This window comes from Dermacentor variabilis, chromosome 2 (genome assembly GCF_050947875.1).
Source record: "Dermacentor variabilis isolate Ectoservices chromosome 2, ASM5094787v1, whole genome shotgun sequence".
NCBI classification, from domain to species: domain Eukaryota; kingdom Metazoa; phylum Arthropoda; class Arachnida; order Ixodida; family Ixodidae; genus Dermacentor; species Dermacentor variabilis.
The window spans coordinates 110687517-110708274 of record NC_134569.1 but is presented as its reverse complement, the minus strand read 5'-3'; the positions used below and the strand labels follow the sequence as shown (position 1 = coordinate 110708274).

General features: G+C 44.0%; 1 protein-coding gene across 1 annotated transcript in view; it reads left to right on the top strand.

Moving 5' to 3' along the window:
* The first annotated feature begins 830 nt into the window (after positions 1-830).
* The window catches only part of LOC142572524 (tudor domain-containing 6-like), an 81832-nt gene continuing 61904 nt past the window's right edge, over positions 831-20758 (top strand). The window contains exons 1-8 of the mRNA XM_075681690.1: positions 831-870; positions 2001-2057; positions 6395-6458; positions 12730-12821; positions 14742-14877; positions 15292-15376; positions 15559-15596; positions 16465-16756. Of these exons, the coding sequence (XP_075537805.1) occupies positions 14836-14877; positions 15292-15376; positions 15559-15596; positions 16465-16756 (457 nt within the window). The 5' untranslated portion in view covers positions 831-870; positions 2001-2057; positions 6395-6458; positions 12730-12821; positions 14742-14835. The remainder of the gene's footprint in view (positions 871-2000; positions 2058-6394; positions 6459-12729; positions 12822-14741; positions 14878-15291; positions 15377-15558; positions 15597-16464; positions 16757-20758) is intronic.

Genomic DNA, 20758 nt, shown 5'->3' with positions numbered 1-20758 from the left:
CCGTGTAACGCGGGTTCGATTCGTCCGAGCACCGGACAAACTTTAAGGGGTACTCCGTTAAAAGTGTGGCAAAGATATATACCCATTGTATGCAGTTGCACACGTACTACCCACTGATCGAATCCGTTTATTCGGAAAACAGACCCAGTGGCCCAAGTTGTGGTCTGAAAGAGGTTACATAAAAACGTACTGCAATGTGGGTCAAGTTCCCTGAGAATATGCTAATCGCACTAAAGAGCTTTCTTCCTGAGTTTCCTGAAGTTGGCTTCAGAAAGAAAGAACAATTCCTCTTCGGAAAGAACGATTGTGTCGCATATGCGGAGTGATGTGAGCGTTATCTGTATGTGCCAATCTAGGGCCATAGAGTTTCGAACACACACAAAAATCTTTGCGTGAAACTTTGGTAAAATTTGCACCAGGTGTACAGAGCCAGTTTGAAGTGAAACTTTCCAGTTTCCTTAGCCCCAGCAGAGACAGATAATTTGATGTTGTGCTAGTTTATGCTACAGAGCTTCAGACTAAAATGGTTTGGTAATGATAATTGGAAAAGAAAACGGAAGAAAACGTAAAGCTGCATATTACCATGCCACGCGACCACTCGATATCTATAGCAGGTACCGTGGCGCTGCTTACCATTTCTATCGCGCCATTCTGCTTGTAGCTCTGTGCTCCAGTAGTGCGCGTATTCCGCTTGCGCACTGCTGGCGCTGCCTTCCTCCATGCTTCTACCAATGCTTCTGCTTCTACATTGCTTTCGCCTGTCGTATCTGCTAGAACGCTAGAACAACTTCGAGGACTCCGCGCATGTTTTTGACCCAGACTTCATGCGTTTGACAGAGCATGCGTGCGTTCCTGCAGGAACTCTTTGTGGTAAGTGCTTTTTTTGGTAACCGCCGATGAGGTGTGCTTTCAGCATGCCATGTCATTTGCGAAAAATTACGAATGCGACATTTTCGTGCGCTTTTACTGCTTATTTCAGGCACGAAAGCACGTGCTTTGTGTGACAGCACGATCACCTGCCCGTGTGCGCCTCAGTAATCCTGCGCAAAATTTGCGATTTGCCTCTGCATCCGGATATTTCAAGAGCTCATATGAGGACATAATGTAGTGTTACAGTTGTAAGCACAATGAACCGTTTAATTTTCGATGTCGTGCTTCAATAGAAACAAATCGGTGTTGATTGTGTCGCGACTCCATACCTAAATTGTTCGTGCAGAAAGCGTGTTGTGAGTTCGTAACGTTGTAGCACACCGTTAGCAATCGCGAATTTCGCCCCGAAAGCATCGTGTGAGCGGATACCAAAGTCAAGTTTAATAATCCGCCGGTGGTCGGCGCGTTTCGTAGCGTTTGTCGAAGCGGCGCCGACTTTACAAATCGCGGCTGCGTTGCTGTAATGGTTCATAAAGTCTCTTGATAGCAATGCAGTGCATATGCATGCGTGAAAGCTTTTGAATGCCATGAGGCGGTGTCAGGCAATCATGTAGAGTGTAAAACGGGGCCTGGCAGCGTGCAGTTAAATCAATAAGGACATCTGCAATGAGAGCGTCTCATTGACGCTGAGTAGCCGCAGCTTTCCCACTGCTTTGTTTACTGCTCGATTGAGACACGTGTTTGGCGTGCAATGCGGTTTGCCAGAAATCACATGAAATACGTTCCTGAAGTTTATCGTTGGACTTAGTTCGCTGTGCGACTTTCTTGATGATCATTGCAGGTGTGCGATACGAATAATTGAGAAGCCTGCACCCCCCGCGAAGGCGTTGTAGCCAGTAGGACTGCCGTCCTAGTTTTTAGCGTAAGAAGTACTTAATTGAAGGAAGTTGCTGACAGCAAGTAATTTGAGTAGCATTTCAGTCTTAACAAATTTTGACTTAGCGTTACCCGCACTGTTTTCGTTACAACGAGCGTGCCTTTTATTTCAGGTGCGTAATGTCCGGTGATTTAAGTACTTTGGACGATTGGGACCCACTGAGTGAGGAGTATTTCTCCGTCTCTTTCAACAGTTACAACCAAGGCCCTGGGGTCAACCTACCACTTGAGTGCTTGCCAGCGTTTTCCGAGTAATGAAATTGCCAACTTTGTTGTTTGTAGTTCAAGTACAGTGCAGTGATTGCAGCGTTTGCCTTGAACAACTCTTCTGTCATGTTTTAGGCCGAGCGGCGTAGTCTAGTCTCAGTTGCACAAATGATGACTAACTTGCACTTTGGACGAGTAAAGCTGTGCACAGTAACATGTAAAAACATTATTTTTGGACCTTATCTTCAGGGGACCGAGTGCATTATTACAAAAAAAGAAAAGCCATGACCACTTCAGTGTACAAATGATCACAGTACACTGCTTTCCCAGTCAGTTTTAAAAAAACACACCTAAAGAAAAGAAAAACCCTGCCATGACTATGGCAGCATGCTGAACAAGACCCCTTTGTCGTGTTTATGCGTAGGCTGCAGGAGGTGTCAGTTCCAGTCACTTGACCACCACCTAGCGCATTTCACTATACCCACTGTGCGAGTGGCTTATCAAAGGAATATGAACAGTGTGAAATAATGGGGACAAGAACTTTGTGTCAATTTGTGTTCTACTGTAGTTTGGCACCACTTATTTTCCTTCCATAAGTGACTGGCATTGTGGGGATAGTGATGAGCCAGTGGCCTGTTTTCGACCATGCGACAGATTGTATGCACTGTTTGCCATGGTGTGCAGGTTTGATATGATGACATGATGGAGGAGGACTCTTCAGGATCGGCGTACTTTGATGAACTTATGCAACCGATACGACCTCTGCACAGAGAGAAAATTGCCACGTGTGACTGCATTGCCGCATGCCACTTCCCAGTCACTACAGATTTTTATTTTGAATTATTTAGCAATACTGTAAGCCTTCTTACAGGCTCATACAGGAGTGGGGCACAATCAAAATAACAAAACATTGTTGGTCAAAACAGAAGAAAGCAATGAAAGATGCTGCAGTTATCGCTGCAGTTACAGCTAAAAGTAGTTATTTAACTGCGAAATTTTGTAGGAGAGATCATGGCATGGGGTGAGAGTGGAAACTGCCTTTACAAGCGGCTTCAATAGACTCTCATGGTAATTGAACTGAGCCCCAAAGCAGAAGGCATTGCTTTATACTTGTTCGTCCTTGTTGCTATGCTACTCTCCCTATTAAAATTGTGTAGTACCTGGAACTGAGAAAACTTTTGCGGCAGCATTATTGTGATTGCATACAAAGTGTGAGCGAAGCATTTCTTCTGCTTTGAGATGTGCAGGGGGAGCACCCACATGCCAGTGAACTCTTGTTGAAGCTTATAAAATTTGACATTTGCCATGTGGGCAAGAATACACTGGTTGTACGTGACATCGTTGATATAAAAAAATTTCCATCGACTCATTGGCTAGTTTTCTTTTTTGTTTTCTTCACAAATCTCCAGCAACAGTGCAGGTTTTTGCTTCTTTGTGTTTGCACTTTTGAATATTTCATAATTTTGCTCAAAATTAGTCAATTGGCTAGAAGTAGAGTTGTTCGCTTTGCTAGTAGTGCTCTTAAAGGCCAACTACAACATTTTTGACTGCACAAGAAGTCCTAACTTCATATAGTAGACATAGAGCAGCCTCCGTGAAAAATTATACACTTGAAATATGACTGGGGGGAGCCACAGAAAGCTCACGAAAGTCAACATTTCTTATAATGAAATTGAAACATCCAAAAATGTCCACTGCTGCACAACTCACAAACAAATTTTGGAAGTTACATACTGGGAATTGCATTATTTTAGCCAACTGCCAGCTGCACACGTCGTCTGCTGAGGTGCTATTCAACGGCTGCTGATTTATATGTTTACCAGCTCTACCAAGATCATTTCGGTAGTATATACTGCTCATTTATAACCGATTTAGCCAAAGTGAAGTCAGGTAGCAGTTAGGCTTCAACATGGTGTCCATCATGACTTCAACACAAGCCGTACAGTATTTAGAACAGTCATTTTTTGCTGTTACCTTGCTGATGTGACAACCAGCTTCTCTAGTGTGTGTGCAAGAAAGTGCCAAAAGCACCAGCACTAGATAGATGTAGTGCATTTATCATGAGATGCTTCACTCATGCAAATATATCAGTAAGGTGCAAATACACCTGTATGAAGTGCACATTCAGAGAAAATTGCCGGCGTGTAAATACTCCGACACATACACATTCAGAAGAATTTTAGAATTCTTTGTGGGCACAACAGATGCACTGAGATTTGCCATGGCTACAGTGTAGCATTTTTTTTTTCAATTTTTATTTCCACTGAAAATGTGGATTTTTTGTGAATATCTGGTTCACAAATTTTTTGAAGCTGAAACAGGCTATACAAGTGCACATCCGACTCTTAAATGCTCTATTTATAACCAAACCACCGAATAACAAGGTTTTATAGCTGTCGGTATGCCATATGACGGTGTTACTGTGCAGGATTTAGGAGAATGCATGTGATATTTGAGCACTAATAGGATCAAACTTTATTTGTGTTATGTGGGTATAGAGGTCCAATGAATAATATAGAACAGAAAAGAGAAAATAGGTATGACCCATCGTCAAACTTTTCCAGTTCAACCACTGCATGCAAAGACTGCACAGAGCACGGCCAAGGCCTCCCAACCCCTTAGTCTACCCCCTACAAGTTTCTGGATTTCATTCTAGTGAAAGGCAAAATGGGTCCAAATAAAGAAACGAGTAGATTTCCTGGGTTACAGGGGGCTTTGACTTGGCCCAGGCTCCTTGCATCGGAGTGCATGTCTGCAACTGCAACGTGATCACTGTCTTAGCTCACTGGCATATTTGCTTTCAATGGCCTGTTTTGAGTAAAACCAAACTCCCTTTAAAAAAAAAAAAAGAGGGGTGGGGTGTACTATTTCTTCCATTTTTATTTATTCACTTATTTATTTTTTGTTTAAAGGGACACCAAAGGCAAATATTAAGTCAAGTTAAAGTGATAGATTAGTGCTCGAGAATCTCTAAGGCGTCGCCTTAACAATAGAGAAATTAAGGTAAATGCAGGACATGGTTAGAGACTCCCCCGGGACATACAAGCACTTGCCCGATGAGGCAAGCACTCCTCAGTTAAATTCTGTCACTAGTACTCAACCATTCGTTGCAAAAAACACCCTTGTATCATATTATAGGACGAAATAAAACACTACTTGTCCCATTCTATTTTATTTTTTAGAGAAAGAACTCATTGAAATTACCCTTGACAACGCCCCGGGCGGTCGAAAGGTTTCATTTCCGCTTGACTCCGCGCAGCCCACGCTTTTGCGTTTCACTAGTTTCGTCATCGCCTAGTGCTGTGCTGGTTTTGCTGGCTTGTGAAACTTGCACAAGCTGGGGGCGAGTGGCAGAGAATTCAGCTTCCATGTAATGTCGCAGGATGCCCAAACAGTCTACGCCACTTGACCAAAAAGCAGCTGCAGTGGTGAATCCACCACTGTCTTGGCTTGGTAGCGCCGCCATTCGGGCGGGGTTTTACTCACTGACAGCAGCAAAGGGTGGTGATGGCGTATGCAACGTCACCACTCCCCCGGTTAGGTGGCGGGAGATTTGAATTTCGAAAAAGGCATTCAGACCCTTCAGATGCAATTTTCTTGTAAACTAAATCTTGGTGCCAAACAAGCCTTGTGATGTTTCTGGAATGGTATTTAAACAGTCCATGTCGACTTAGTTTTTATCTTTAGTGTTCCTTTAAACTGAAAATGCTGAACCCTAGCCATGTAACAGCACACTTTGGTGATCTTACCTGATAGAGCAACCTTGTCACCTTTTTTTTTTTTTTTGAAGACTAACTGATGATCACTTATAGTGACATATCTGTCATTACTAATGGAGAAAGTTGTGGAAGAAACTCTAGGGTATGTGTCCAAGAGAAACATCCCAAATGTAGGCGGTATGTGCATTGGTAGAGTTTCTTGATGAAACGGGCATTGTGGAATAGTGTGGAGATATGAAATAGCTTTGTTAATGTAGAAATTAGAGCTTTATGTACGTTAATTCAGACATCTACATTGACATTTGCCACACTTGGGACTGTATAGATTCCAGATATGTGACCGTGTATGTTCTTATATTATGGTGTATGCCTTGTTTTCATAGTGTGTTTTTTGTTTGCTTTAACACATATTGCATTGCGCTTGTTGAACTTGAGTAATGCGCTAGTAGATTTTGTGTCACAACTTAAGAACTACTCGCAGGAGTTCGTTTTTGAGTGTTCATTTTTTTTTATTGCATATTGGAGTGGCTGGTGCCTCTACGGGCCTTGCCAACATCTCCTTACATAAATTTAGTCTAAATAAAGGAACTGTGATGTTCTTATGTGGATACCACAAATTTGTTATGACCACTAATGAGTGATGCCTTGCTGTCTGTTTTCAGAGAAGCTGAGGTTGTCAGATCGAGGACATTGTGTGTCAAAAATCTACCTGTGGAGGTAACTGAGGTGAGAAAATACGGTGCACGTAAACTTTGCTTTGCATTGCTTATTGCATTGTTTGTTCATGTTCCGACTGGGTAGACTATTCTGTTTGCTGATGAATACCTGGAGTGATAAACTTTCCTGAATGATAGGAAGGAGAACTGAGGGGCCCGGTTTTTGTTAGTCACAACCGTAACCATGAAGCTAAGGAAAAACACAGGAAAAATTATTTGAAGTTATTATAATTATAAATGTAGGAATGATATAAATGGAAATTTCTTCATTGCTTCATTGTCTGTCAGCTCCATAATTAGGGTTATGCAATCATGTAACACAGCTTTAAGGCTCTTCTGCCTCCTCCTGTGCCAAGGCGTCTTAATGAAATGGCATAGCAGCCTGGGAAACAAGGAAAGCCAGGAATGGTTTGGGAAATGCTAAGCACTGGGAAAAAAACCACGGAAATTTGGAGGGAAAAAGTCAATACTGCATCAGGGAATTTGGCCTTCGGAAATGGACAGCTTTAAAAAATTCTGTTAGTTTGCTTCTTCCGAGTGTTCTTTCAGCCAGAAAACTCTTGTAACAGATTACTTTTCATTCATAAACATGAGCACTTGACAGGAAAGCTCTAGTCATGGTTGCGTGGCTTCAGACAAGGAGGAGAGTTTGGCACTTTTTCAGCCAGTAGACTTTCATACCTGCGAAGTCTTCTGAATTTCTCGTAAATTTTACGTAAATTTTTAAGAACTTTCATAAGGTTTTTCAGGCTCGGTCTGCTAATGTTTTACGCAAAAGAAATTATTTTCATGAAGATACTTTAAAGTTTAAACATGGGGTGGAGCAAAATTGCACGAAATGCCAGGAAAAAAGAAATATTGATAATTGTGGCCACCCTCTTGTAGCGGCGCAAGACGCCATTCACTATAGGGGGGAACCAGCTTTGAGCAAGTTTGTTCGGCAGGCGAAATTGGCACCAGCAGTCACTGAAAACGTAGCTGGTCTTAAAACAAGTGTTGTCAATCTCTGCTGTTCCAAGTTTGCTGCTAATTGTGTGCTGTGTTTAAAGGGAAGTCATCTTTAATAATAGGTTTAATGTAAAATAACCATGTTGTAGAAATGTTCGCCGAATAACACACATATTAAAGTGTGTTTGTATCCAACAAAAGGCGTGTGCGTAGATCAAACTGAAAGGAAATGCATGCTACCCCCCCCCCCCCTCCTGTCGTGTCTGTGGAGCTTTTTTTTTTTAATTATAAAGTTCACAAGTTGGCAGGTATGAATTTTTGATCAGATTGGTAAAGAAAACCTGTAAAAGTATGGCAATTTCGAATGAGTGATTTACTAGACACCTCCATGGGGTGCAGTTGACCTTCCATTTATCAGACTCTCTAGGGGTCGCGAAAAAGTCCGAAAAATCAGGCAGTCCAAAAGAATTAATGCATGCCTTTTACTGCCCCCAAGTGCTCAAACTACCGCAGACATGTCCTAAATAGCTCTGAAGGCCGGCCGGTAGACGAATTTATAAATTAGGCTTATTGGTGCTCACACTGTGACAGGAGGCAGCGGGTGCACGCGTGTGTAATTAAGGAATACATACTTTGTCCCGTGACAATTGCCTCTGCCCACTTTTGGTATGCGTCAGCGCAATACTTTGTGTATGCTTCACCGTGTAACAATGCTGTATTAAGGTGAAGCTGACTTTTCAAAACCGGCATTATGCAATGCATTGTGCTTTCCGAGCTTCGAAGCCATTGGCGAGGATTACAAACACGGAGTCGGTGCCATTGCTAACAGGGAAGAATTGTTTTAATGAAAAACATGACATTCATGGAGCGAAGAAACAAAATAGCAGAGACCTTGACGTCATGTTTTTGAAGCCAGAAATGCAGCCATGTTGATGTGGCATCTTCCGTTGCACCTGCAATCAGCTCGCCAGAGCAGAAAGGCAGGAGCTTTGGACTTGCACTGCTATGAGCCACCGGTAATGCGTGCTGCCGACGTGCATCAGAACAGAGCCTACGAAACTTCTGTAATAGTTTTAGTGATACAGATGTGCTCCTGTGCTTTGCTGTGGCGCATTGAAGAAGACGATAAAGACCCATGCCGGGGTGATTACTTGAGCCTCTTTGTTGCTGGCTGACACTCGCACTCATAGACCTGAAACACAACTTTCAAGCTTACACACCACACTCCACAGTCAGGTTGTCTCGCGAACGGAATCTGCTGCGAGAGAGACATGGGCCGAAAAAAACCTACCTCACTTTTCACAGGCATAGAGCAGCAGCTACAGCTTCAGGAGCGTGGTTGCTATGGCAACGTTGATGTTCGGGGTACCAGTCCCAGTGGTCCTTTGCGAAAAACATCATGTGACTTCTGCCACACTTTCTTCAATATGTCCGTGCTGGCTGTGGCCTCTCCTATGCTTTCCTTCCTCCGTGGTGGCACCAAACAGCAAGAAGCTTGGTAGCGAACATCGAAGTAGCTAGGCCTAGCGTTGCCGTGGCAGCGGCTAATGCTGTCAGCAGATCTGCATGCGAGAGGGCCTGTTCGGGGCGGCGAGATAATCAAAATGGCAGCGGTGGTTGCTTCGATCAATGCCGTTTCAGACCTGCAGTCATAGCCCAAAGTCTGGAAAATCGGACGGCGAAGGGTTTTTGCCTCCGAAATTTCATACGTCCTTCTACATTTGACTCTATTGGGCACCATGACAGTGCGGCGAAGGTGTCCGGAAAATCGGTCGTTGACTATACACAATACAGATGACGAAAGAAATGTTTTGTCTATGGGAACTTAGAATCTAAGGGACCTTTGAGAGTAAGATAAAATTTGTCCAATATGTGGTAATTCATGTTCTTTGTGGCTGCATGTACTTGTTTGGTACTTGTTTGAATTATCTGAATTGGTCAAAAGAAAATTGAGGCATAGTAATGTTAATTCATAGGAGTGTAAGGCAGGGATGGACCATGGTAAGCAACATGGCACAATTACATATACAGTCGACTCTCGTTAGAACGGATCTTAATAATATGACAAAAACTTTCGTTTTATCCGAAATTTGGAATATCCGAGACGCCTCACTTCCGAAACTTTCATTGCGATGTCTAACAACTTTATTGCAAAGAGTGAGTGACAAACCTCCAAAGTAAAGAACAAGAAAATTCGCAGTTTTGCTCAAAAGGTGAAGCATCATATACAAATACATCAAGATAACAAATTAAGCAAGATAAGCTCGACGGCAGCAGTGAACGAATTTACCTTCGTGCTGTCTCACTAAACGTCGACAGTACATCACATACAAAGCTACTGGCACTGGGCACACTGTGTCCACAATGCAGATCACTTTGAAGATGAGGCCCGCACAGGCGTGCACTTTGTTCTCTGCTCGCCCGGCGCTGGCGCGGGTGAGCACATTGTCCACATCGAAGATCGCTTTCAAGATACGGAGTCCATGTGGCCACACTCGCTTCCCCCCGTGCCTCGAGCGTGAAAGATGGTGTGCTTCCGCCCCACTTTCCTCCATCCTTCGCGTGCAAGATATTAAGCCGCGATCTTTGGCTTACCCTCGCAAGTCAGTTGCCAGCCCCTGTCAACACGGCTAACATTCGTTTTATATGCCCAATTTTGACAAAAATTGCAGCTAATTTCGTCCGCTGTAGCCGATAGTCCGTTGTAGCGTGGTCCATTAAATGTGAACTTCGTTGCAGTAATATAATAGGCAGAACAAACTAAGGCTGAAATATGGCCCATTATATCCGAGTCTGTTGTATGTGGGTCCGTTGTAACGAGCATAGACTGTATTCGGAATAGCCGACTCTTGTGGTAATAATTGGAGTGTGTGTAAACCTGACTTTGTGGATGAGCAAATTGGATTTAGCAATGTATTGTTGTGGAAGGATAAAAGAAGAGGTAGGAAGAAGAAGGATCGCAAGATGCTGGCTGCTGTGTGTTGTTGCTGGTCGGACATCTTTAACTACACTGAGTCTGCCTGTGTATATACTGTAAATACAGTCTTTCTATACTCCCAACATCCCTGTAACATATTCGTGGGACATGCTGGGTACCACGGCTGGAAACGAAGCTCCGCAGTAGATGTCGCATCTCAGTCCCCATCATGAATGACTGTGAGCATGCGGGATCAATGTCGTTGCCTCCTCCAATGCCACTGTCGGCAGCTACGTCGCTGTCCCCCTTCATTTGTGGTTGTGCAACCCAGGGACCCCGGAACGTTCTGCGGGACCGATGGCGCCGACATTGAGGAGTGGGTGGCGATGTACGAACGCATGAGTGGAATCAACAGATGGGACCCTACGCTTATGCTAGCTAACCTGTTGTTCTACCTAAGAGGCATGGCAAAGGTGAGGTTGAAAACCACGAAGAGGAGCTAACGAGCTGGCACCAATGCAAAGAGAAATCGACCGAGTTGTTTGGTAAACCAGGGGGCTGTAAAATTGCCGCAAAACAGGAACTGGCCTCCCGTGCCCAATCCCCACAGAGTCCTGTCTCTCGTACATCCAGGACGTGCTGGTGCTTCGTCGTAAAGCCGATCACGACATGACAGAAGCTGAGAAGGTTGGGCATGTGCTGAAGAGCATTGCTGACGACGTCTTTAATCTGCTCATGTGCAAAAGCTGCTCGACAGTTGATGCTATCATCGAAAAGTGCCGACAATTTGAGCAGGCCAAAAGCTGACGAGTCTTGCAACCACTTGCCAGACTTCCCAATACTGCTGCAATGTCGACGTGTGAAGATGAACCCGCACGGCAGCATGCACCGCCATCAGAGAACGTGATGTGAATAGTTTGACGTGAACTGTCTGCAATGGCACCCGCAGCTTTCAGTTCACGTAGCCCTGATACTACCCCTTTTTCAGTTCCTTTCGTACAAGCCATCATTCGCCAGGAGCTTGAAAACATTGGTTTACATTCTGTCTGTGTTGTCGCCAACCCCAGAGCTAACGAACGCCCTTCTACTATTTTCGCTCCACCCCTACGCTTCTCTCCGTGTTATCACAACCCGACTGAGTGGAGAACTGCGGACGACCAGCCAATATGTTTCACCTGTCGCTGCATTGGTCATGTCGCCTGATGCTGTCGCAACTTGTGGCCCTCAACACCTCGCACGCCGACCAACCTGAGCCGTGTTTATGAAAATCCCCACAATGTTTTGCTCATCGCCGAGTCTAACAGCGCGGAAAACTCTACTAAGAACACGTGGTACAGTCGCTCACCATCACCGCGCGGACACCAGTCTCGTTCACCGCAAACGCGTCACCCATCTTCTCATTTGCCGCAGCGATGTCGCCTTTCGTCCCCTGTTGCTTTTGGCCGCACCTGTTCGGAAAACTAAGAAATGCAGCCCTCAGAGGTGGTGCTGCATTGCCTACTACTGCAGCAAATCCTCTATCTGTGCCCACAAAGAGAAGTGTAATTTTTGTTAAAATAGACAGCCTACCTGTCCACGCAATCGTCGACACTGGAGCCCACATATCTGTGATGAGTGCTAGCCTGTGTAGACCTATAAAGAAGGTCCTCACCCCAGCAGCTGCCAGAGTGCTTCATGTGGCTTACGGCGGTGTGCTGGTTATTCATGGAATGTGTACTGTGCGTTAAGGTAGAGCCGGCCGCCCTACTTTTGTTTTCTTTGCTTTGATTCACAACTGCCCTCACGACGTTATCCTTGGGTTGGACTTTTTATCGAATCATTCTGCTCTCATCGACTGCGCAACCAGCATTCTTCAGTTGGAACTGCCTCAACTTGCCGATGCTCCGAGCACCGCCCCACCGCACTTGTGCTCGCTTCACGATGTGTGTCTGTCACCCGAGGCAGTTACTTGCGTCACTTTGACCGCCCAGCCACAGGCTCCTAATGGTGAATATGTGCTTCGCCCCATCGTCGACATGCTTTTGAACTGAAATGTTTCTGTTCCGCATATGCTGGTCACGGTTACTAATAACGACGTCGTTCTACTGCTTCTGAATTTCTGCCTGTGCCCTCAAGTGACTCTGGCTGGCATGTTCTTGGCCAAGAGCTTCTTGTGGTTCCGAATTGGACATTGAGTCTGAATGCCAAGAGTGGTTTATTAGCGCCAATTGCAGCGAGATGCTGGCTGCTGCGTGTTGTTGCTGGTCTGCCATATTTAACTACATTGACTCTGCTTGTGTATATATTGTAAATACAGTCTTTCCATACTCCCAACATCCCCGTAAGAGTATTTTCATTGCTTAGTATGAACGAAAAAATATGCTGAACATAGAGGCAAGTGCATTTTTTATTGATGTGCAGAAAATGTTGATTTCAGGCTGGTCTTAGGAATTTGTTTTCTGGCTGTGGGAAAGTGCTTGGTGCTCAGAAACTCCAGCCAAAGCCAGAATACCCAGACAAGACAGTCGGGTGAGTACTGGCTTGCTTCTGTTGAGTTTAAATATAGCCTTTCACAACAAAAATACATGTACCAAATACGTTCCAAGAGAGTGAAAGAGGACAGAACTAAGGGTCCCACCCCTGTACTCCTCTATTTTGCCATATTTCAGGATACCAACCAGCTGAAGTTCATACCTTCTTGCACTTCATCTCTTCTTGTGCTTGTGCCATATTCTTTATCGTGTTGTGGCGGTTACTCCCTTAACCCTTTCAGTGTTTGGATTTTTTCAGAGGTGCTGCATCCCCAGGTTCATGTATTTCTCTTGTGTTCATGGATATTATGTACACAATACCTATATTATCTATATTATAGGCTGCTCTATATATATATTATCTTAAACTACGCTTTTTATGTAGTCAAAAATTTCTTTGCAGTGGGCCTTTAGGATGAAGCTTTCTCAGCTCAGGGGGCCAACTCTAATTTTTCTATGCAAGTGCATGTAAAATGCTGAGGTGCTTCCATTCGAAAATGGCTGGACCGATTTGAATGAAATTTGTTGCGTTTGAGAAAGAAAGTTATATTCTAGCAACTATAGGAAGTAGTGGAGAAAATGCATGCTTAGCGAAGAAGATGCACACTCCGAAGTCTCATTGCCAACACCACGCAAGAGGCGAGAGCTGGAGACTGTTCTTGCTAAGCCTGGACTATTCCATCACCGAGCTTCTGTTTGTTTGCACGTAACATGTGTTCTATGAACCTTCATTTAGAAGCAAAACTTTCATTTAGAACTTCCAATGTTTTTATAAAGATTGCTGAAAAACGATAAGTCCTAAAAAATTCAAGCACAGTGCTTACAAATCCGTAACTCTGCACTATAAACGCATATCTAAGTTCTTTAAATCGCATCTGCAAGAGTATCTTAAGTGCACAAGTGTGATTTATGAATTTGCAGCGTACGTGAAATTGTTACAATGTATATGAGAATTCTTCAAAAATTTTCCAAGTGCATCTGATAGCATGACCTGAAAATTAACTTTTTAGATTTACTAAATTTTTTACTTTTTAAGTGCAGCATGACTTAAATAAAAATCAGTGTAATGGTTGCCGAGAAAAACTGTTTCTCTATTCCCATGTACTTAGACAGGAACTCATGAACTAAGTCTTCCTCCTAGGAGGAAGCTTTAGCTCGGGCGAAACTTTGATGCTGCCTATTAGATAAAAAAAATTCATGTAAAACGCAGTAACTCTTTTCTGAGATAACCACTGGGGCAATATTAATGAAGTTTGTTGCATTTGAGAGAGAAAGTTAAATTCTAGTTATTGTTGGAACTGGAATTTCGATTTAGGGCCTGCCTTTTTTCATTGGAGTTTTCAAAAATTGGTAAGTTTGAAAAAAATTGAAGCACGAGGTTTACACTGTTGTAGCTCTACACCTAGAATAGATATTACAGTTCTGTAAACCCCATCCATTAGCGCATCCAAAGTGGACAAATTTGATATGTCAATTTATGTCTTAACGTGAAGTTGTTACATTGTTTACGGGTGTTCTGCGAGAGTTGAACTCACAAATGAGTAGTCTATTTGAAAGCCATGCATAATATATCAATGTTGTCGTCATTAGATGTACGATTAGGTGCAATTTAGACAATTGTGATATCATTTTTGATTGCTGAGTTACAAAGTTGTAAAATTCATAGTTTTGTTTTCTAAAATTTTTTATTTAGGTAATCAATTTTTAAATAAAAATTTGATGACCTAAATAAAAAATTCGCAACCATCAATCACTAGTTTTTACCTTTTTCTGTTAAATGTAACAAGCTTCATCAAATGTGGTGCACTGGTTGCCGAGAAAAACTATTTCTTCTTTCCCATGTATCTAGATTGAACTCTTCAATAAGAAAAGTGATGTGGAAGGCTTCAGAGTTAAAAATTTGTCTTTTCTTTTGTAGATTTGTGGATTTCCGGTCAACAAGAGAAGCCCTTGCTGCGATTTCAAAGTTCCACGGAAAACCTCCATTCCATTTGAAAGTGAATATAGCCAGCATGTCACTCTCGGACAGGTTTAGGTTTGACGCTAAGAAGAAGGTAAGTGTTGTCATGGGGGTTCCTTTGCAGAACTGAGCTGTTGGTTGCTTAATTTAGCATTTGTAGCACAGTAAACTTGTGGGGTTTAAACTCCAGTAATAATCATAGTTTTCATTTTGAACCATTGCTTTTTAAATGCATTTTGAAGCCACATACCAGTTGGTAGAGGTGGGGGAAAGGCAAAAGGGTGGGGGGGTGTGGCAGTGCTAGCAGGTCCTGGCAGAGGCCTAGGCCCCCAGTGCCCTCCTTCCTCTGGATTCACCAGTGAGGTGTGGGTCATTGCACATTATTTAGTTTGGGATCTCACAGAATCAAAACATGCCAGCTGTGGATTAAGGCAACAGTAAAAGCAGTGCAACTATGGTTATGTCTTGCTTACCCTGTGTGTCACACTTGTTTATTGCGTTCACACAGGAAGAGCTGGATGATGTACGTCGGAGGATTGAGGAAAGATACGGTGTGCCTTCATACATTAGTCCTCCACCAGGTGCTGGCAGAGGTAGGGGAAAATGACGCTGTTTTTCTGTTTGTATCGCTGTGTGTACTCAGGTGCTTGGCTTCATAAGTGCAAGTTGCTGCTGGAACCCAGTTCTTCTGAATTTGCATAGAATAATGCACTTGTGAAAGCGTTACATTGCTGCATTTGCTCACTTGCTTATTTTATTACATCTTCTTTTACAGGGAAAGGGATTTCTTCTTCACCCTTTCCACCTGAAGATGTAAGTTACTTTAGTGTATTTGTGGGGAACCAGCTTAGTAATTAATAGGCTTCGCTTAGAATTGCCACTGAAAACATTTCCTGGAGTTACCGTATTTCTCCAATTCAAAGCACACCATTTCTTCTGTGTAAATGGGTTTGCCTGCATCTTAGAGTTAGACATGAAACCAGAATCACATTTACAGTATGGGCAACCACCTACCATCAGAGCCAACATAATTTATATTGTTACAAGATTGTGACAGAACACATTTCTTCATGGAGGAAGGAGAGAGACTGGGAGGGAGTATAAGGGGACAGTTTTGAAGCTTAACCTTAAAGAAAAAAAAGGGGGGGTGGGGGCTAATGGGAAAGGTCTCCCATTTGAAGGGAAACACTGCCCCCTACTTTGTAGAGTTAAGGGGTAACTGGCTATCAAGGGTAATTTTGAACACAGAAGCGTATACCTGCCAACTTTCTAGCATTCTTTTTTATAAAGTTTACCAGTTTGGCTTATTATGAAATATTATAAACGCTGCATCAAGTCTTACTAAAGTTGCATTTTACTTGAGATTGCCTTCTTGCAAGCTTGTACTTTCATAGGACAAATTGATTGAGCCATGACATGACATACAGTAACTTTCATTGAACAAAAGAACCCCAAGCCATGATGTAAAGTAGGCACGTCTAGGAAACATTCAAGGTATGGATGGATAGATGTGCTCAGGCTCTGGACAAACTTTATAAAAACCAGCATAGGTCCTGATTAATTTTTAGGATGTGCTTTGCAGGAACGGAAAAAAATACATATATGCTGAATATATTTTTGCCAATATAGTACGTTTTGCTGTCTTGATTGCTCTATGGGGTTTTCTTTCTGCACTTTGCAGTTGAAAAGTATTCGTGTGGACGTGGGCTCTCGCCCTGGCGAGCGGCGTGTCTACAGTAGCAGTAGCAGTAGCAGCAGTAGCGGATGCAGTAGTCGATGCAGCAGCAGCAGCAGCTCGTCAGATGACTCCTTTAAGACCTGCCGATCGTTTCCGAGCGGTGACAGTGGTCTTGTTGAAAAGAATTTGCAGGTCGTCATCACAGGCAATGCTAGTGGAGAGCAGACACGCACTGTGATTGCCCGCGACGTCACGACACTGCCCGATCAGAAGTGTGTCTACTGTGGCGAATTTGGTGAGCACTGCTTTTCTCTTGTTTCTCTGCTTGACATGTTGACAGTTGCTGCTTTCATTTGCGTGTGTCAGAGCCTTCCTCTCGTAAGAACTTGCAAAAGTGCCAGTGTTGCAAATTACAGTGTTTACTTGCATAATGAACCCAGCTTTTTAATATTTTATCTTTATTTATTTTCCCCCCTAGAAAAGTTAACGTCAACTTGGTGGGCATATTCATTACGTGGGAGGTAAAAAAGTTACGACAGATTTACAAGAGTTGAAATTTCATATCACGATGTAGATAAGAAACTTGCTATTAAAACTTAACCTTTTTAGTAAAAGCGTGTACACAGCATATGTAACAAATTTTTCTTAGTCTTGTCACTAGTCGGTCATTTGTTGGTGCTCCTACTCTAAACCAGCAACGTCGTCACTCTCCTCACTGATATTACTTGCTGTTTCTTTGCCATTGTCGGCCATATCACAGTCTGCTGGGAAACGTTGATATACCGTATCTACTCGCATAATGATCTAACTTTTTTTGTCATAAAAAATTGCCGCAAATTGATGGCTGCGATCATCATGCATGTTAAATTTCCTGCGAAAAGAAAAAAAAATGTGTTTCATCCCGCATTTTCTGCGGAATGACAACAGATCAACAAACAGGCGGCTGTCGCTGTAACAGTGCGGAACACCAAAACAAAAATGGCAGCTGGTGGAGCAAACTGATGAGGAGCAGGAGGAAATAACTTTATTACGTGCCCTGCGAGTTGGTGGGGAGGGCCAAAGGCCCCGCCTAGGTGAGGGCCAGGAGTTCGTGGGTCCTGGTGGCATCCTCGGCCCACTGGACGGCCCATAGTTGATCCTCGAGGGCGTGACTGAGCAGCCAGGCTTCCCAGCGCGTGCGAGGGCTGTTGCTAGAGGCCGCATTCTCGTTATTGTTATATATTCCTCGGCATTCCCATAATATATGCTGCAGAGTTGCTCTGGAGTCACATGTGTTGCATTTGTCCATTTGATATATATCCGGATATATGATGTGTGAGAGTGCAGGATTCGGATGCATCCTAATTTGTAACTGCCAGTATGTGACAGACTGCTTTTTTGTCAATTTTGCGTGAGGTCGCGGGAATATGCCCCTCTGTAACCTATAGTGTTTCGTAATGTCATTATATGTGGTCATCCTGTCCTTCCACTCCCACTTATTTACCCTCACCATCGCGTCTGGAGGGTGCCGGGTCGTCACTTGCGACTGCGGCTCAGTCCATAAGCTCTCGAACTGTCATGTGCTGCCTCGTTGTTGCCGTCCTCCACGAGGGTGTGAGCGGGTGTTCATGTGATGTATATCTTTCTTTTGCAATTTTGGCCTCCTGCAAGAAGAATGCGTAGGGCCTCCGGGGAGATTCTGCCGTTGGCAAAGTTTCTTATTGCCGTCTGGGAGTCGCTGACTATCACGGTTGCGTTAGTCTGAGCTACTGCGAGTGCTATGGCTATTTCTTCCGCTGTCTCGTTACTTGTGGTGCGTATTGTCGCGCACGTCTTGCACTGTTTTTCGCTATCGATTACGGCTGCCGTAAACCCCCGTCTGCGACCATATCGAGCCATGTCTACGAAGACTGCGTCCTTGTCGCTGCCGAATTTCTTCTTCACTCTGTTTTCTCGTCTGTCCTTATTGTGTTCTGGGTGCACATTGTTTGGTATGGGGAGTATTAACATTGTTTCCTTCGTCTCTCTCGGCTTGTCCACCTTGACACCGTGCTGTGTGTGGTAGCCTATGTTTAGTCTCTCTAGGATGTGTCTGCCTGCTCTAGTCTTAGAGAGGCGTTCATATTGTGTTGTACATTGCGCTTCAATGAGCTCATCTATCGTGTTGTGTAGGCCTAATTGTAACAACTTGTCCGTGCTGGTGCTGATCGCTAGCCCTATGGCTAGTTTGTATATTTTCCGAATGAGGCATTCTAGTTCGATCTTCTCTGCGACCGGCCATTTCAAGTACGGCACTACGTGTACTATTCTACTTATTACGAAGGCCTGTATTAACTTGATCGTGTTTTCCTTTCTCATCCCACTATGTTTGTTTGCTATCCTTCTGATTAGCCTCGTGATTTGCGCTACAGTTCCCTCCAGTCTTTTGAGGGTTTCTCCATTGTTGCCCTTGGAGCAAGCCGAACGAGATTTTTTTTCATTTTTTTTCTGTTCGTGACTATGTTACACGCATTGAAACAGTTTCTTCTGTATCAGTATTGAATAATATTGTTAATATCGACAAGTCTGCGGCAATAACGTAGCCATGTCCACTTTGAAGGGAGGGAAACAGAGATGGGCGTGCTTAGCTGCCAGTGATATAGAAACACCTGGTGGGTATGCTGCGGAAACTGCAGCATTTGTCTTCACTACTACAGTGAAACCTTGTTAAACCGTACCCGCTTAAAGAGTAGTTTCGTTTTAAAAGTAGTAAAGTCAAATGCCTGACTCAGCGGCCATTGAACATAATGCCGCATAAACCGTACCAGCTTATTGCGTACGCATCGGTTAAAACTTAGCGTTTCATCTTTTCGTCGCGCAAACACGCCGGTGAGCCGTCTCCATCGGGCGGCCCGGCAGAACAACAAGCCTCAGAGATCGGAACAAGGGCCTCCAAGCGCCCTGTGCGTTTGCGCGAAGCCACATCAACATCATCATTTCGACGCCGTGCTTTCTCTATGGTCGTGCCAAAGAGCGTTATGGTGTCGTGCAAGCGAGGACTCGCGTCGTTCCGAAGCTCGAATAAAAAGCATAGAAGAAAAATTAGGCATCGTCCGTGCTGTCGAACGTGACACGAAGAAGTCGGCGCTGGCATGCAACAGGGATCTGCTGCTGGCTACAGTGTGTGGCATTGGGAATGCTAAGAAGTTGCTCGGCAGCGCTGCTGCGACCGTGAAGACATGTCGGCTACGAGGTTCGACTTTTCGCCATCGTTGCCTGTGTTGTTGCCGAAGTGTCGACTAGCGACAGTGATGAGGACGACACAGAAAGCGACAGCACGGGCGATTCAAGCCTGACAGTGGCACAAGCTGCGCGTTAAGTCAGCCTCATGAATGCATCGTTGCGACGAGAACAGGGGCGCGATAACGTAATTCTATTCCAAATGAAAAGTATTCTAAACTCCGGCATCCGGCAAAGAAAAAGGCGCCCCCGGGACTTCTGCAGCACTACTGCGCACGTGCACGGAGAATATGTAACGCCAACGAGGAATCTGCCCTGCGAGTGTTTGCCGAGAAGAGGGGGCTGGCTGAAAAGCTGGCACGCAGCTTCAGTAAGTTTGAGCCCGCTGTCATCGTGCTAGGCCGCTGCGGCATCAAACGAAAATAACACTTTTGTCGCGCGAAGTGAATAAATACTGCATGTTTTTTTCCCCTTACATCGCACTCTCTCTGAGTTCCGTTTTCGACAAGTAAGTGGGTGATCTCATGCTATTCGGTTAAGCAGTACTACCGTTTAGTACGTACTTTTTCCGAGCTCCGGCCAACTACGGTTTAACGACGTTTCACTGTATCCTAATGCGGCATGTTTCCGTTAATGGTGAGGAAATATCTTAGCTGTGTTACAAGCGTCGGCATATGAATAGGGTACACTTCTAATGTATCAGTGTAAACATGGCTACTATCGTTGCCGCTCACGATTTGTTGTGTGCCCACAAGTGCAGACAAGAAGAATCGAAAGGTGCCTTTTTTGTTGTTGTTGTTGACCACAACCATTATAAAGCCTACAAATAATAAAGTCAAGGCAAGTTTGGTTGTAGCTTTTTTTTTTTTTTTCATGGAAGTGTGGAAAGTGATAAAAAGAATAAAATGGGGCATCTGCTTAAGAATGTTTGGTGCGTGCAGTCCGCTTGGTATGTCTTGAAGAGTCGTTTGCTTAGCATTCGACAGCATTCAACTGATGGTAAGCGCGATTATCATTAGCTAGACTTGGCACATGACATATCGCTGCGGCAAGTTCGAGGTGCGATCACTACATGGAAGAGAAAGAAATTCAATTTTGA